General features: G+C 42.4%; 2 protein-coding genes across 6 annotated transcripts; one reads left to right on the top strand and one right to left on the bottom strand.

The window, feature by feature from the left end:
• Positions 1–960: 960 nt before the first annotated feature.
• Positions 961–7,867, top strand: ndor1 (NADPH dependent diflavin oxidoreductase 1). Of its 2 annotated transcripts, XM_041059685.1 has the most exons (15): positions 961–1,069; positions 1,801–1,940; positions 2,147–2,224; positions 2,392–2,489; positions 2,578–2,676; positions 2,830–2,931; positions 3,117–3,320; positions 3,403–3,530; positions 3,697–3,908; positions 4,024–4,131; positions 4,233–4,347; positions 4,474–4,620; positions 4,704–4,822; positions 6,529–6,623; positions 6,817–7,867. In XM_041059685.1, exons 2-15 carry the CDS (start codon positions 1,806–1,808, stop codon positions 6,959–6,961), a joined length of 1,785 nt encoding a protein of 594 aa, XP_040915619.1. In that variant the 5' UTR covers positions 961–1,069; positions 1,801–1,805; the 3' UTR covers positions 6,962–7,867. The 2 variants fall into 2 exon arrangements, with proteins under 2 accessions (XP_040915619.1, XP_040915620.1); XM_041059686.1 differs by lacking the exons at positions 6,529–6,623; positions 6,817–7,867 and adding an exon at positions 5,803–6,513.
• A 616-nt stretch (positions 7,868–8,483) lies between these two features.
• On the bottom strand, positions 8,484–12,434 carry ntmt1 (N-terminal Xaa-Pro-Lys N-methyltransferase 1). Of its 4 annotated transcripts, none has more exons than XM_041059716.1 (4): positions 12,309–12,434; positions 10,750–10,913; positions 10,395–10,647; positions 8,484–10,241 (listed from the first exon to the last, which is right to left on the bottom strand). In XM_041059716.1, exons 2-4 carry the CDS (start codon positions 10,906–10,908, stop codon positions 9,985–9,987), a joined length of 669 nt encoding a protein of 222 aa, XP_040915650.1. In that variant the 5' UTR covers positions 10,909–10,913; positions 12,309–12,434; the 3' UTR covers positions 8,484–9,984. The 4 variants fall into 4 exon arrangements, with proteins under 4 accessions (XP_040915650.1, XP_040915651.1, XP_040915652.1 ...); XM_041059717.1 differs by having other exon boundaries at positions 10,750–10,909; positions 12,309–12,415; XM_041059718.1 differs by lacking the exon at positions 12,309–12,434 and adding an exon at positions 11,050–12,291 and having other exon boundaries at positions 10,750–10,909.
• Between the last annotated feature and the right edge of the window lie 4,286 nt (positions 12,435–16,720).

Here is a 16,720-nt window from a genome sequence, read left to right on the forward strand (position 1 = left end):
ATTGAGGATTGAGACACAGGGCAAATGAGTTTAACCACCGAAGCCGTACAGAGTGCGGCCCTGCCTCTTCAGAGCATACACCACGTCCATGGCGGTCACGGTCTTCCTCTTAGCGTGCTCGGTGTAGGTGACGGCGTCACGGATAACGTTCTCCAGGAAAACCTTCAACACACCGCGGGTCTCCTCGTAGATGAGGCCGGAGATTCGCTTGACACCGCCACGACGAGCCAGACGGCGGATAGCGGGCTTGGTGATGCCCTGGATGTTATCACGGAGAACTTTACGGTGACGCTTAGCGCCTCCTTTACCGAGTCCTTTTCCTCCTTTGCCTCTTCCGCTCATCTTGTCTTCTCAGTACGAAGATACAGAATAGTTAACGCTGTTGGAGTCACAGCTATTAAAACCCTTTCTGAGGACGTGATAGAAGACAGAAGCGGCCATATTCTTCTTCTGTGGATTTCCAGAACAAATTCTTTGGCGCATTAGCGCTGCCATCAGACTATATTTTTTATGTCAGTAAAGCTAAACGTGCCAAATTTAACATGAAGATTCATCTATCTGTTGCTTTTCATGCCACGTGAAACATGTTAGATCCAAATGACAAGCTCAGTGAATCCGTCCGATTTCACTCATCAGTGGGGAGTCTCTATGAATCATTTCATTTTCCACTCATGTATTCTAAACAGACAGACAGACAGACAGACAGACAGACAGACAGACAGACAGACAGACAGACAGACAGACAGATAGATAGATAGATAGATAGATAGATAGATAGATAGATAGATGATATGATAAACGAAACGAGAGAACGGGTTGATTGATGAGTAAAGTCTGACACAGTGGATGCTGTTGTTACCTAACTCCAGAAGATGGCAGTAATGTAACATTTGTGATGCAAGCTGACGTAAAAACCCAAAGAAGAAGAGCAAGAGCCAATCACGTCGAAACAGGGTTTGCCGTAAAGTGTAGCGTAGTTGTTTAGAATGAGGAGGTGTATGTCTGACTTAGAGCAGTTACCTGTCAATTTTAATATTTTGTACTGCTGTTGTTGACGAAGAGAGCAGCGGTAGGTGTCTTGATTATCTGGTATTTTGCGATATATTTTATTTATACACAAAAAAAGAAAAGACAGCATTTTCTAGCCAGCTAACTAGCTTGCTATCATCGAGCAATGTCAAATACAAAGGATCTGTCCCAGTAGCCATATACTTGTAGCCTCAGAAACATTCAGACGAGAGAGCGAGAGGTGACAAACATAGCGGGTCACATCCACCCAACAGATCCACTGTTTCCCAGAGCAAGAAAATACTTTTAATGACTTGTACACTCTTACAAACTCATTCTCTGTGCTGTAAATCGATGACTGTTGTTTGATTTATTAACATATCGATTAATTGACTTATTTAATTAACCGAATTTATATATATTAAAAAAAAACAAACAAACATGTCTTTGTGTTAACAGACACATCCTGACAACATACATAAGTGTGTCACTCCAACCATTTTACAACTGAACAGGACCATTTTCACATGTACCAGAATATACATCCAGTAACCGACTTCTATATTTATTATATATTTATATAAAGTGTACAGTTGAAGCTTTTCATTAACTGCAAAATATAAATATAGAGTCAGTGTCTGTGTTTGATCTGTCTGACCTCCACTTTGTATATATAAGATATATCTAATTGTTTGTCTCCGCTGGAGCTAAAATTATCCTTTCTCTTCTTGAGTGTGAGACCACATGCTCTTCTCTTCATGTCTTTTGTTTTGTTTTGTTTTTTTCCTCCAGTCATAATGTCAAAGCCCACTCTTCTCATCCTGTATGGGAGCCAGACTGGGACTGCCCAGGACACGGCCCAGAGGATTGCACGACAGGCGAAAAGAAAGTGGCTGCACGTTCAAGTGTTGCCTCTGGATAGCTACAACGTGGTGAGTGTGGTGTTATTAAGTATTACGAGGAGAGGGGATTATTATGACTCAGCACATTCATAGTTACGGTACCAGATCTGAAGGTTCAGCACAGTCCCTTGCAGCAGTGGGTGACAGTTTTTACCCTTCTACCTAGTTATTTTTAAAGTACACATGAATCACACGAAAACATTGTTCACTTGTGTGTATTTGCTCTAATCAAACAGGCCAACTTGATCTCAGAGTCCCTGGTAGTTTTTGTGTGTTCCACCACTGGCCAAGGAGACCCTCCAGACAATATGAAGGTAATAAAATACCACATGTGCAACAGGACAGGGAGTTCGAAATATACTGACAGTTTTATTCTGAATTTCTTATTACATTTTCTTTTTTTTTTTAATAATACAGACAAATACAGTGTAATAAGAACCCCTGTGTACGTTTTTCTGTCTGTGTCTCACTTTCTTCAAAGAACTTCTGGAGGTTTCTCTTCAAGAAATCTTTACCTGTTGGATCTCTGAGTCGACTGGACTGTGCTGTACTGGGCCTAGGTGACTCCTCCTATCCAAAGTCAGTCCCTCTCACATTCACAGTTCTCACATCACACATTCAGAATGAGTCCGGCTCTTCAAAGCATCGTTCGACTGCTTTTGTCCAGGTTCAATTTTGTGGCCAAGAAGCTTCATAAGCGCCTTCTGCAGCTGGGTGCTAGCACACTGCTGCCTGTTGGGCTGGCAGATGACCAACATGACCTGGGGTAAGAAAAAACTACATGCACACATATATACGTGTGTATATATATATTGGATGAACAAGGATGAACTTATTAGACTTATTCATCTGGAATCAAATGAGGGAGGGGGGGCTTGCTATTATTCATGCGTTCACCTCAAAAATCTGTTTGAAACAGGGCAGATGCTGTGATTGACCCATGGCTCACATCGTTTTGGGAGAACGTGTTTGCCCTCTACCCATCTTTGGCTGATGTGAAACCACTTAGGGAAGATGAACCGTGAGTATCCATTTAAAAAGAAAAAAAAAAACAAAAAAAAACAAAACAGGATCTCATGCTGTGGGTATTTTGATTGAGACTTTGTTTTGTGCCCTTTAGAAGCATGTTATCAAATCCTGTCTGTGGTTTATCTCAGTGTTTACTCAGATGCACAAGGAATTTTCCATTTCTGTCTCTCGTGGCAGGCTCCCTCCAACGTACACTTTCCACTTCCTGGATGATGCAAAAGAGGAGACAGACGACAGGCTGAGGATTTCCACTGAGCAAACTGTCCACTCCCAGTCTCATCCCTTTCTTGCCAGACTGGTGTCCAATAGGAGAGTAACAGACCTGTCACACTTCCAGGATGTGAGGCACATAGAGTTTGACATCACTGGATCCAGTATGGAGTAAGTAACCTTGTTGTGAAAACCGGAAATGCAGAGTGTCACACAGACTCCATCCATCATTAACTGTGATGCTTTTGTGTAGATTTGATGCGGGTGACGTGGTGATGATGCGTCCTTGTAACGCACCAGAAGACGTACAACACTTCTGTCAACTGATGAAATTAGATCCAGAGGCCAGGTTCACTCTGAGGGCCACAGACAACACTGCAGGTATGTGTCTTATCCATGACTTTTGGTTCATAGTAAAGAAAACATACTAATCCTACAACTGGCTGTTGATGTAAGAGTAAACAGTTCCCAGGGCCAAAAGCGATTGGATAGTAATTATGCAGATTTGGATCTTTTATCACCCTCTCTGAATCTCTTGTGGACTCAGTTCCAGCCAGGCTTCCTCAGCCCTGCACTGTGCGCCACCTGATGGAGAGCTTCTTGGACATCGCCGCCGTACCTCGCCGTTCCTTCTTTGAGCTGCTGTCTACCTTCGCCACCAATGAGCTGGAGCGGGATAAGCTGCTTGAGTTCAGCTCCGCGGCGGGTCAGACCGAGCTGCACAGCTACTGCAACCTGCCCCGACGCACCGCGCTGGAGGTGACAGAGAGTTAGAATCAGTGCTGGGCTGCAGATTACAAAAAAAAAAAAAAAAGTGTCAATCCTGGTGAAAAACAACGTCTTTATTTTGTGTGTGGTGCTCTTGCTGCTGCAGGTCTTGGCAGATTTCCCCCACACTACAGCACAAGTCAAAGCAGACTATCTCCTGGATCTGTTCCCCGAGATCCAGCCTCGCTCGTTCTCCATCGCCTCCTCTCTCCAGGTATCTCGTCCTTCAACAACAACGATTTAACTGCTACGAAAAAAATATGTTCAGTGAAATCTTGCAGATGTATTCTAGAGGAGCTCTCTCTCTCCACACAGGCTCATCCACAGAGACTTCAAATCCTGGTAGCTGTCGTCCGATACAAAACCAAGTTGTATAAACCACGAAGAGGCCTGTGCTCCACCTGGTTAGCCTCCTTGGACCCTGCACAAGGTTTGTCTGTCACTACCTGTTAAATCACTCCTGATGAAAAAATGTTGATTATCTGTCAGATTACATTAAAAAAAAAAAAAAAAAAAAAACTGACCATGAATCTGTTTTTACTAAACGGTGTGGCAGGAGAGGTGTATGTGCCTCTGTGGGTGAAGAAGGGAAGTCTGAAGTTCCCTAAAGAGGTGGACACCCCTGTGATAATGGTTGGACCTGGAACAGGAGTGGCACCGTTCAGGTCAGCGTTGCAAGAGAGGACTGCTGAGGGAAAAACTGGTGAGACCTTTACCTCTGTGAATTATTTTGTCCACATCATGTCACGACCTCAAACCTCCCTTTTCCATCATCCTGCTCTCCAGCCAACGTCCTGTTCTTCGGCTGTCGCTCAGAGTCCAAAGACTTCTACTTCAGGTCAGAGTGGGAGGAGATGATGAAGGCGGGACATCTGATCCTCGTCACTGCCTTCTCACGAGACCAGGTCAGACACACACAAACACACACACACACACACACACACAATACACAATCAATCACAGGGAGGGACAGAAACTCTACTATTCATATACTCTATACACAGACAAACACTGACAACAACACTGACACTGAATTTTGACCTGTTAACGGTGCTAAATGAAAAATCAAGTTCAAGAGACAGAATGTGGGGGAAAAAAAATCCAGGAAATCACACTGTAGGATTTTTAAAGGAGTTATTTTTAAATTCCTGCGTAAAATAAGTATTTGGTCAATAACAAAAGTTCAACTCAATACTTGGTAATATAACCTTTGTTGACAATGACAGAGGTCAAACATTTCCTGTAGGTCTTCACCAGGTTTGCACACACTGTAGCTGGTATTTTGGCCCATGCTTCCATGCAGATCTCCTCTAGAGAAGTGATGTTTTGGGGCTGTCGCTGGGCAACACGGGCTTTCAACTCCCTCCACAGATTTTTTTTTATTGGGTTGAGGTCTGGAGACTGGCTTAGGCCACTCCAGGACCTTGAAATGCTTCTTACGGAGCCACTCCTTCATTGCCTGGGGCGACACCAGCTACGTCTCATCTTCAATGCTCTCGCGGATGGAAGAAGGTTTTTGCTCAAAATCTCACGATACATTTCCCCATTCATTCTTTCCTTAACAGAGATCAGTCGTCCTGTCCCCTTTGCAGAAAAACAGCCCCAAAGCATGATGTTTCCACCCCCATGCTTCACAGTGGGTATGGTGTTCTTGGAATGTAACTCAGCATTCCTCAGTTTTTACCAAAAATTTCTATTTTGGTCTCATCTGACCACATGACATTCTCACAATCCTCCTCTGGATCATCCACATGGTCACGGGCAAACTTTAGACGGGTCTGGACGTGTGCTGGCTTAAGCAGGGGGACACGTCTGGCACTGCAGGATTTGATTCCCTGTCGGCGTAGTGTGTTACTGATGCTAACCTTTGTTGCTTTGGTCCCAGCTCTCTGCAGGTCATTCACCAGGTCCCCCCCGTGTAGTTCTGGGATTTTTGCTCACCGTTCTCATGATCACTTTGACCCCACAGGATGAGATCTTGCGTGGAGCCCCAGATCGAGGGAGATGATCAATGACCTTGTATGTCTTCCATTTTCTAATAATTGCTCCCACAGTTGATTTATTCACACCAAGCTGCTTACCTGTTGTAGATTCACTCTTCCCAGCCGTGTGCAGGTCTACAATTGTGTTCCTGGTGTTCTTCGACAGCTCTCTGGTCTTGGCCATGGAGGAGTTTGAAGTCTGACTGTTTGAGGCTGTGGTCAGGTGTCTTTTATAAAGATAACGAGTTCAAACAGGAGCCAATAATACAGGTAACGAGTGGAGGACAGAAGAGCTTCTTATAGAAGTTACAGGTTTGTGAGAGCCAGAAATCTTGCTTGTTTGTTATTGACCAAATATTTATTTTACACAGGAATTTATAAATAAATTCTTTAAAAATCCTACAATGTGATTTCCTGGATTTTTTCCCCCCCATTCTGTCTCTCACAGTTGAAGTTTACCTATGATGAAAATTACAGACCTTTGTAATTGTATATGTCTGTATATATCTGCTGCGGTCAGTCCATACATGCCTCTAAGTACCCAAAAAGTGCTTTGTTTTGGCGGGAACAGCTGTCAAACGAGGGGAACTGGCTGAAACGAAACTGGCTGCATGTTTGTGTTTGCTCAGGAGGAGAAGGTGTACGTGCAGCACCGTGTGAAGGAGAACGCCGGGCTCCTGTGGGATCTGATTGCCAATAAAAGTGCCTGCTTTTACATCGCCGGGTGAGTCCGAAGCACCAAAATTTAAAAACGTCCCATGTTCAAATCTGGACGTATATTCTTACTGTCAACCGTGACCAAAAACAATGATGAGAGGCAACTTAAAACCCAGCTGTCGTTCACCATGACATAACTGTAGCACACAGCACAGAGCACGATGAGAGGGTTCACAGCAGCTTGTTTTGTTTCTCCGCAGCAATGCCAAACAGATGCCAGCCAGTGTGAGCGATGCTTTGAAAGAGGTGTTCCAGCAGGAGGGGGGCATGTCCCCCGAGGAAGCTGAGCAAATGTTTGCAGCCATGGAGAGGACGGGCCGGCTTCAGAGCGAGACCTGGTCCTGATCATGTTATCTCAACCCCGTTTTCCTCAGAGTTCACGGCTGCAGCCGCTGCAGCGAACATCACAGCCTCCAGCAGCTAAACGCACCCTCGGGTGTTTTGTATTGCTCATAAAATCAATTTTACATATGTTAAAGATTGTTATTTCTTCTTCCCGAAAACTTTTAAAGTCTACAGTAAAATTAAAAATCATCTCTCGCCACAGAGGGTCCAGTTCCGGTGCGATTTACGAAGTCGATTTGTATTAACGATGCCATTCGAGAAACAATTTAAAAACTCCACTCTGTTGTTAGTGTTCTGTTTGGACCTGTACTCCATTAGTCTCAGCTAGGATCCATTAATGTGTCCAAAGTGGCGTCTCTAAAAGCCGGCGGAGGAGGAATTTTCCATTTCATGTGTGCATTATGAATGAAGAGGCTGAGCAGCACAATAACATGCAAAAGAGAGAGTGGTGTGAAAACTTGTGAAGCAGCAGTTGCGGTCGTACTATATGTGAAACATTGACCTTGCAAAGATTTGTTTTTCTTAATTTGAATTACATTTATTTATAATTAATTGTAATTATATTTTATTTGCATTTGTTGAAGCAGCATGAGTACTGGGGAAATTGATTTTGACTTTAAAAAACCCATATAAATAACCTATTGCAATGAACTGTATGGTATGCAATAACAGATACTCCCATTTTCACATAACATTAAAGGTTAACCTGACCTTCATACACAGGCCAAATGATTCCAGGTGCTTTTAAAGGGCATTTCGAGTTTTATGGAGCAACACTTACAATATTTGTAAGTAAGACAGTCTGTTTGCATGCCATTGGTTTACAAATGCCAGACTGCTGAGGGGAAAAAAAAAAAGAAATTGTAAAGTATAAAAGGGAAATGCGTCATGTAAAAATACTGGCGTGTCTGAGTCCTAGCGTGAGGAAGCTGTAAACTTGATTAGTTGACAATGGACCAGTGGCACAGCATTATACCATGTGTGAGATGCAAGTGTGGCTAAAAATAAACTGTGTTAATCTGTAAACTGCACCAGGCTGCTGTGAGAATTCAGTACTACCTTATTTAAAATGGCCAATAATTCAATTTACGGTTAATGTGAAAATTTGCATTAAATAGGTGTCAGACTGGGACTGAAATTCAATTTAAAACCCTCCAAATTCAGCTGCTTAGTATGAAAGTCTGCAGCTGCTAATATGAAAATGAACTCCATAATTAAATTTAAATGTCATTTTCCATTTGTGCCTATGATGTATAACACAATTTTTTTTTAATTGCATTTTTTTTTTTGTCCATTTTTGAGGAGTTTGCAGATTGGACTTTGCATTTGAATTTGAATTACGTGATAATTTTAACTTGCTTTTAATTAAACATTTTCTTTTTGGCCTCCTTTCTGAAATCAGTGGAAAATTCAACTTTATTCAAATTATTTTATTCTACACTCTGCAGCAACAGACCTAAATCCTCTGTGTCTGCTAACATGAGCAAATACTAAAAGTTGAGACAAATAACTTTGTCATACAGGATGAAAACTTTGTTTAAACAGTAGCAAAGATAAAAAGTCACAGAGCATTTAAAGAGGAAACATCACATATACAGAGCCAATATTTCTGCAATAGACATACTTACATGTCACAAATCACCTCCTCCAGAGAAGCCTTTTATTTTGGAGGGGCATCTTCTGACATCATCCACAACTGTGCGCGTCCTCTCTAAATGGAAATTCATAATGGATCAACAAAGCACAGATACAGAAATGCAGTTGACATGTCTGTGTCCTCATATGTTAGAAAAAGCATGTGTGTCTGACACATGCTTCACACTCCTGTTGTGATAAGAGTTGACAAATGTCAGGCTACAATTTGAGGTGAAATGTATTAAAAAAAAAAAAAAAGATGTAAAAGAATTTTGAATATTTCCATTTCATAACTCCATGAAACAAACGGCTCCCTGGGTTTGTCAGAACAAACAGATACAGAATATGAACATGATATTTTCAGACAGTGCGGGGGTTTGTTTTCTAAATGTAAAGAAACGTAATGTAACTGAGCCAGTGCACACGTCTGAACCCAGAACTGGAGAAAAGGAAAACACACTACACTTGAGCTCCCCCTGAGGTAAAAAGTCCACTGAACCGCATGTACTCCCCCCATCCTCTGCTGCCATCGCTCTAACTCCCAGTGCCCACTGGATGCGACTGCCTCTTTATTTTTAGCTGATAATGAAGTAATCGTGTCAGCTCTGCCATGGTTTCCTTCTGTTAATATATACTGCACAGGAAACACAGACCAAAAAGAAAAATAGTGTGTAGTGTCACAGTCATTGAAACCAGTATTTGTTGCCACAATGACCATAAACGAGCTGCAAGTGTGTTTTCATTATGCAATAAATAAAAAAATGCTTTTAATATCAGAAATGTGTCTGCTGAAGACCAGACTGCTCACAGTGGACGCTGGAACCACGGGTACAGGTTCCACATCCAGCAGAGAGTTGGGGGGTGGGGGGGTATGGGTACGGTCACATTAGTCTTCTGTCTCCTGCACAGTTCCACTGTGGGAAATAAATAAATGCTGAACAAACTGTAAATGGTCTGTAAGAGTGATGCTGCAGTTCATCACCAGCGCTAGAATGAAGATTTCTCTAAGTCCAAACACAGTTCATCACGTCTTGTTGCAGACTGTGCACGTCCACACAGCCAAAGTTGAACAAAAATGACCTCTGACCTCTGAGTCTGGTGGAGATTGCACACAAAACCAGGAAGCACATGCTTGAATTTGTCCGTCTTGAATGGGAGATGGACCGACTGTTCTCAAGACAGAAACGTAACGTGACCGTACCCTGAGGTCCTGAATCCGCACTGAGCAGGGCACTGATGCTTGTAATTAGCAAAACACACGCTCCAAAAACACATCACACGACAGACCACTTCTAAAAAGATCATAAATAGATTTCAGACTCGAGAAACGCCATTTCCATATTCTCTGCAGCCCCTCTTCCTGTCCCATGAAGGAGGGGAACAGTCTTCTATCTGAGGGCGAGTGTGTGCACTTGGTAGATCTCCTTAGGGAAGTTCATCTGTTGCTCCTCGTGGATGATGCGAAGGCCCGCTCTGCTCACAAGACTGTGAACTATTTTCAGGTCGCGGCAGACGCTGCTGTCCACCTCATCGGGGACCACGCCCTCGTACGACACGTTGTCCTTGATGACGATGAGGCCGTTGGGCCGCAGGCCTTTCTGGCAGCGTCGCAGGAACTCCACCAGGTGGTCGTCTGTCAGGTGGCCTGAGGGGGGAAAAAAAAGACAGGAGAGCTGTTAAATGTAGAAAGCATTAGGTCTTCGGTTATATTCTTGGACCATAGAGCTCGATGTACTCGCAGACGCTGATTGAGGACTTCTGATAATCCCTCAGACTTCATACAATGAAGCAGACTCACCAATGACCCACTGGATCCAGATGACATCGTAGCGTCCACTCTCTGGTAGAAAGTCCTGCAGGCCTTTGCAGAAGTAGTTCCCCACTCTCTTGCTGTCCTCACCCAGGTAAGTCTTAGCTTTGTCCAAGAACTCCTGTGTCACGTCAACCAGGTCCACCGTGTTGAACAGAGGCAGCAGCAAGCGCTTGGTGATCCTCCCGATGCCTGCTCCACAGTCCAGAGCGCAGCTCGCTCCTGTCTTTCCCTCCCCTTCCTGGGAGAAGTGAAGTGATCATTAGTGAGTTATACAGTAAAATAAACCAGACACAGACATTTAACTCATTTAATTCGATGACATCTTAAAAGAATTTCTTACACCGAGGAACCTGCGCAGGAACGCCTTGGATCCATTGATGTCGATACTGGAGATGCTGCCATAGCCTCCCAGCATGCCCTCCACTGTGGGGGGAACCTCCCTCCAGTAGTCCTCAGCGTTTGAGTAGAAGCTCGCCTCATCTTGTGCTATGTCACCCATCCTGTCTTAGTCCACAGATAACATAGATCACTCACAGGAAGGTGTGCACTAACTAACAGTCAAGTCAAATACATTTAAAATAATAATAACAATACATGAAAGAGTCCCAGTGTTAATTAAAAAAAAAAATTAAAAGCTGACCTGCTGGTGGTTTACAGGACACTTCTTTCTATGAATCCTGCAGCCCAGTTCATACCACAGGTCTTCAATAGGACTGATCTCAGGCTACTGTGGTGGCCAGTTCATTAACATAACTCCACCAGTGTTCAGAACCTCCACAGTGTAAATGTTATTGGATTTTAAACAGTTCAAACACATCATGGTGGTGCAGCAGGAACCAGGATTTATCAGACCAGCTGGCATTTTTCCAGTATAACACATTGTGTATTCGTCAACTGGCGCGAGTACTGAATGTGCATATTAGGTGTTGTATTGATGAGGAACAAAGGTTAAAGTATATTGAATGGTGCATCAGAACTGAAGCAGGAGATAACCCTGCAAAATACATGGATCCATGTGTCAGCTCCTAGTCCTTTACATATAAACACATCATAACATGATATTCATGCAGTACATGTAAAAGCAACTTTAAACTTGTCATATAGTAACAGAGTCAACTGGAAGTCATTTAACTATTCACTCAGCAAACCAGGCTGCTCATTGTACCATATGATCTTCCATCCACCTGTTCTACAAGATCCATACAACTCTGTAACTGAAGGGCAGTCATCAGTATATCTTCAGCACGCACACACACACACACACACACACACACACACACACACACACACACACACACACAATCACACACAAGCCAGTGGCAGCCAAATCTGGCTACACTTGGCAGTGGTTCAGCTGTCAGGGCCTATCTTGTGACCAGGGCAGAGGGCATACATTTCCTGTAAGGCTCTGACCTCCCAGATCACACAGAGCACAAGCAGAATCAATGAGGCGGAGGACAGAAACGCACTTTAAAAAGTAAAACCTATAGTAATACGTTAGCTATAACTGTGTCGCGACCAATTTAAGCCAAAGTTAAAGTGAACAGTAAAGTAAATTCAGCTGAAGCTTTGAAATATGAGACTTCCTGCTAACTTGTATACCTGCTAATAATAACAACACATTCTTATTATCAGTATGAAACTTTACACACTTGTTGTTTCCCACCTCACTTTGAGTTATAAGATGGATAACAATCTAGTTTTTCAATCACTGTTCATTAAACTGTCCATTACAGTGTAAGGGATGCTAATAAGGCCTTGCACGTGCTGCGTTCTTAAGAGATAGTGTAGTTTTAGACAAGCAGCTAGTTAGCCACCGAGAGCTCAGCCTCCCGGCGAAAATATAAAAACCTGGTATTTCTAAACTTCATAAAAGTGATTCTTTAAAATAGCACTAACCTCGTCTTGTGTGAGCACCAGCTCCGACGCCCCCTCCCTCTCTACCTCTCACCAACCCGGTCCCGGTGTCTGTGCTTCAGTTTTCTATTTGAGACCATAGCTCCTCGTGGGAGACGTCATTTCCTTATTTGGTTCCTGGAAGAAGCAGCGACAACAGCGCCCCCTACTGGCTGACTCCACTCATCTCTTCAGACACTGCATGTACACAATTTAAAATGAAAACGTTTTTTTAAAATGCTTTACAAAGGTTTTTCAGCCTCTTCTGGTGAAGGCAGTTAACACACCTATAGTCCATCACCTCTCACTGACGGTCCAAGTGTGTGGTTGTACCAAGCAGCTGTCAGGTGTGAGTGTGTGTGAAAGGGATGTTAAATACTGTGTTATAGAGACTACATGCTTGTTTAAACTTGCTCTCTGCACCTTTGTCAACATTGTCATAATTACCAGGAGTTGCAGTTGCATGATGAAGATTCTCACAGTGGAGCTGCAGTGCAGTGAATTAACCACAGGAGGGCAGTGCAGTATAGCAGTAGAGTGTGTGTTCAGCTTCCGTCCTGTGTGTAGTTAGCGTAGTCGCCACATTGTTACTATCACCACCATGGCATTGTAAAGAGACCCACTCTATTTGAAAAGTCCCCAAAGAAAACTTAAGTTATGATTTAACTCTCTATAAATAAAAGTAGCTTGACCATTTGTATGCATGAGCTGTAACCAGATGGTGCTTTATTCAACTTTATTATTCTTAACTAGTGTCAATTTATCTTAAGAGTAAGTCCTCCTCTATAAAATAAAAAAAAAATAATGTCATCTTAAAATTAGATCTCTTATAATTATCCAGGCCTGCAGACACACTATTACTGTCAAGTTAAAAGGCTGGTGTGCATCAGAGTATCCCAGCCCTGCTGTCTCAGAGATGCCCTGACCCTGTTGTCTAATCATAAGATTTGGCCCTAGTTAAAGCTGCCCAGATCTTTACAGCTGTCCATTTCTCCCTGTGACTAAGGGAAGCAGTTGTTTACTTACAGTGCGATATAATTCCAGACCTTGACGTGAGCTAGTTAATCGAGATATTCAAGATCATCTGCTTCCTCTGTGAGTGGTCAGAATGTTTTTGATCATCATTGTGTAACTATACTCACAACTGTACTATAGGTTTATACAGTGAATGTGCTTTAAACACTATATAGAAGAGATGGAACGTATGAATCACTATGCTGAATATACTCATTCAATCCAATTCGAAGATTTGCAGTCGGAGACTGTGTTTCCATGACAACTGAGCAAATTCCATCTGCTGATGAAGACCAGGAGATGCAGTTGAAAGGTCCAAAAAAAAACAAGAAAGAAAGACCTTGAGTTGCCACTATTTTGTCTCGCTAACTATTTAGTTAAAGTTATACATTTTAAAAGCCATCATGCATAGATGTATTGTTTACCACAGTTAGTTATCAGAGGCTGTTAGACAATCCATCAAGCACTTTGTCTGGACCATACTAAGGTCTTTAGGTGCTGCTTATTACAGCCCTCAGTTCAGTCTTGGATTCTAATTTGGTTCAGTCTGTTTCTGGCTTAATTTAGTCCAGTAAGTACATGTAGGTCCTCTCTCAAAGGTTAAGGCCTTAGCAACGTATCTGCACCATAAACTACTGCATCATAATTATGTCTGTACTTATTGCAGTATTTCAGTAAGCTCAGTAAGTGACATTACGTAGACATCATGGCTGAAGTGTCTGTTGAATGTCAGTGCCTTCAGTCACCAGTGAGGGGAGCTTTAGTGCAAAAAAAAAGGAAAAAAAATCTATTTTTTGCCATTGACACTGGTAATTCAGCACACTCAGTTCATCTTGAGGATTTGTTCATTCTGTTCATTCCTGTTCTGAATGCCCAGTATGTTGCATGTAGGAAAGGGAGGTATCAAACAAGCATGTATTATGCGCCATGAAGAAGATGCATCGTGAGGTCTCTGGGGGCTCATGAATGAAAGACACACAGTATATAGAAACAGCATGGATAAAGATATAAGGTACAGTGTACATAAAAACAGTAGGATGTAGAGGGGATTGTCACTGAGGAGGAAGAAGAATGTGATACTGTGTTCTACCAGTGTACTGTTTTTGCAATTAGTAATCAAGTAATCAACTCACTTTCCCATATTGTACTGGTAATATAACAGGTAATGATTCAATACAATACATGCAGGTAGACACTGGCCTCCTGTGCAAGCAGCTTGTTACGACCCATAGTTATGGTTTATTGTCGGGCAACCTCTAGAAGCCATGGTGATTATGACAGGAGCAAAGGAGGAAGTCAGGTGATGTAGTATACAGAGCAACAGAGTCCCATCAGGAGGAGGCTGCGGTGGATGGACGGGTCAGCAAAACACAGGACATTCACACAACCAACTGCTGCTCGTTTCCCTTGTGAAACCTTTAGTCACAGTTGTTTCTTTCATCCATGACCGTTCCACCACCCTAACTGCCTGGCTATTATTGTAACCATGACAACGATGATCCTCTAACCTTAAGTTTTAACCCAAACCACAGTCTTTTCCAAAACCTAAACCTAAAGTAGTTTTTGCACCTAAAACTAATACGATAAGATAAAGATAAGATAAATAAACTGCTGTAGCACTCCTTTAAACATCTGGGCCGCAGCAGTCTGTTGCTGTGGCTGCTCCTCGGTCTGACCAAGGTGCTGTAAAGGGGGTGAGACACATTGTTCATAATTGCCCTGATCTTTCCCAGCATTCTGTCTCTGATCATCTCCTCCAGTGGAGCCAGGCTGGTACCAATCAAACAGTTCCATAAGCTTAACCATGGGTTTATTACTGTAACGATGAAAACAAAGGTCCAGTATGCCTGCTGCTGGTACATGCCTGTGGGTTATTATCTGAGGGTAGAGACAAATGACCTATATGATTGTTCAGGTTGGAGGACATGCTGGGTGGACATCATTCTGACACCATTTAGAGCAGGAATCTTTCATTTTGAATGCCTTTGATTAAAGATTTTAAATTAAAATATAGTCAAGGACTAGGAATATCTCCACCAGAGTTATACCCAGGCTTTGAAACATTTAGAACGTGTAGAAACTAACCAACACGTGGAGTTACAGAAATGATAATTAAAGTTAAATTAGGGAAATTAATAAATAAAATGCAAAATGTTGTGTTGTGCATTTATAAATATATACCAAAAAAAAAAAAAAGTCAGCTTGGTGGGAGAGATTTAGATTCATGGCCTCAATACTAAAATCCTGCCCACGTGGCATTTCACTAAATTTTAAACTGTGGCAGTTGCATCCAATACTCCTGGACTAGTGAGGTGAATATTTCATTTTGAATGATTTATGGAAATATTGTGATGTTTCCAAGCTCTTTGTTGACAGTGTAACAGTGTAAGAAGTTAAGTTCCTGTCTGACAAATAGAAGTCTGTATGGTCTTGTAGGAGCATGACATGATAAACAGCTACTACACACACTACACACACACAGCTAGTACACATATTATAAAGCTGCTACTTGAACATGTTCCTATCAAAACATAATGATAGGTCTGGGTGTGAGACTGAGTGTGACTGATGACAACAGCAGTGTAGTATTGGGAGATCTCCTGTTGTTCATACAAGTGATCTCATCCCTGGATGAGCTGGATGAACAAATAACATAATGTACGCAAACAAGGAGGGAGAAAATTAAAAAAAAAATGTACACAAAAAGGAAAATTGTAGTGAAAAAAGGCAAGAGTTTTGAGAAACATAGTTCATGAAGGGAAGAGATAAGGAAAGCGAGACAGAGGTAGAGAACTACAGCCCCACAGTTGTGGCTGCTGCACAGTTGCATTGGTGCATTTCCTCATAAATATTTCAGGGAGGTAAACACCCCCTCAACACCTCCATCCTGCACTCACTGTTGTGGTTTGAACTGCAGAGAGACAAAAGAAAATAAATCTACCTTACCATTACCTCAGCTCTGACACGATTTACAAAAGACAACAGCTTCTGTGGATGAGTGGAAAATCACACACACAATCCCCCCCACCCACTTTTCATGGCATGTTGAACTACTTCACAGGGAGTTTACGCTATTCAGTCAGGGAGTATTAAGGATAAGGTTTTTCTTATTCTGTATTTATAATAGAACACATAGGTGACAACAGCAGGTAAATGCATCATCGTTCATGTTGTTGTTGATTCTGATCTTGTTGACTGATTCTGTGTTCAGCAAAGTGTTGAGTTTGTTGCTAGTCCAAGCAACGTTCATGTCAATACAAAACTAGCCAGTACAAGCACTGCAGCCTTTTCACAAATGACTTTTACAGGTGATTATGATGGTTTCTGAGGCTTTCGTGGTCTTTGAGTAGGCTTTAAATGAGGAAGTAACCTCCTGTGATCGAGCTGAGCTGACGACAATG

The sequence above is a fragment of the Toxotes jaculatrix genome, chromosome 16, assembly GCF_017976425.1.
Source record: "Toxotes jaculatrix isolate fToxJac2 chromosome 16, fToxJac2.pri, whole genome shotgun sequence".
NCBI lineage: Eukaryota > Metazoa > Chordata > Actinopteri > Toxotidae > Toxotes > Toxotes jaculatrix.

Coding starts and splice junctions, on each gene's coding strand:
- ndor1 (XM_041059685.1), top strand. CDS start 1,806: ATGTCAAAGCCCACTCTTCTCATCCTGTATGGGAGCCAGACTGGGACT. Junction 3,321..3,402: donor ATCACTGGATCCAGTATGGA/GTAAGTAACCTT, acceptor GCTTTTGTGTAG/ATTTGATGCGGGTGACGTGG. Junction 4,823..6,528: donor CTGCCTTCTCACGAGACCAG/GTCAGACACACA, acceptor GTGTTTGCTCAG/GAGGAGAAGGTGTACGTGCA.
- ntmt1 (XM_041059716.1), bottom strand. CDS start 10,908: ATGGGTGACATAGCACAAGATGAGGCGAGCTTCTACTCAAACGCTGAG. Junction 10,648..10,749: donor TCCTGCGCAGGTTCCTCGGT/GTAAGAAATTCT, acceptor CACTTCTCCCAG/GAAGGGGAGGGAAAGACAGG. Junction 10,242..10,394: donor CTGGATCCAGTGGGTCATTG/GTGAGTCTGCTT, acceptor TTCCCCCCTCAG/GCCACCTGACAGACGACCAC.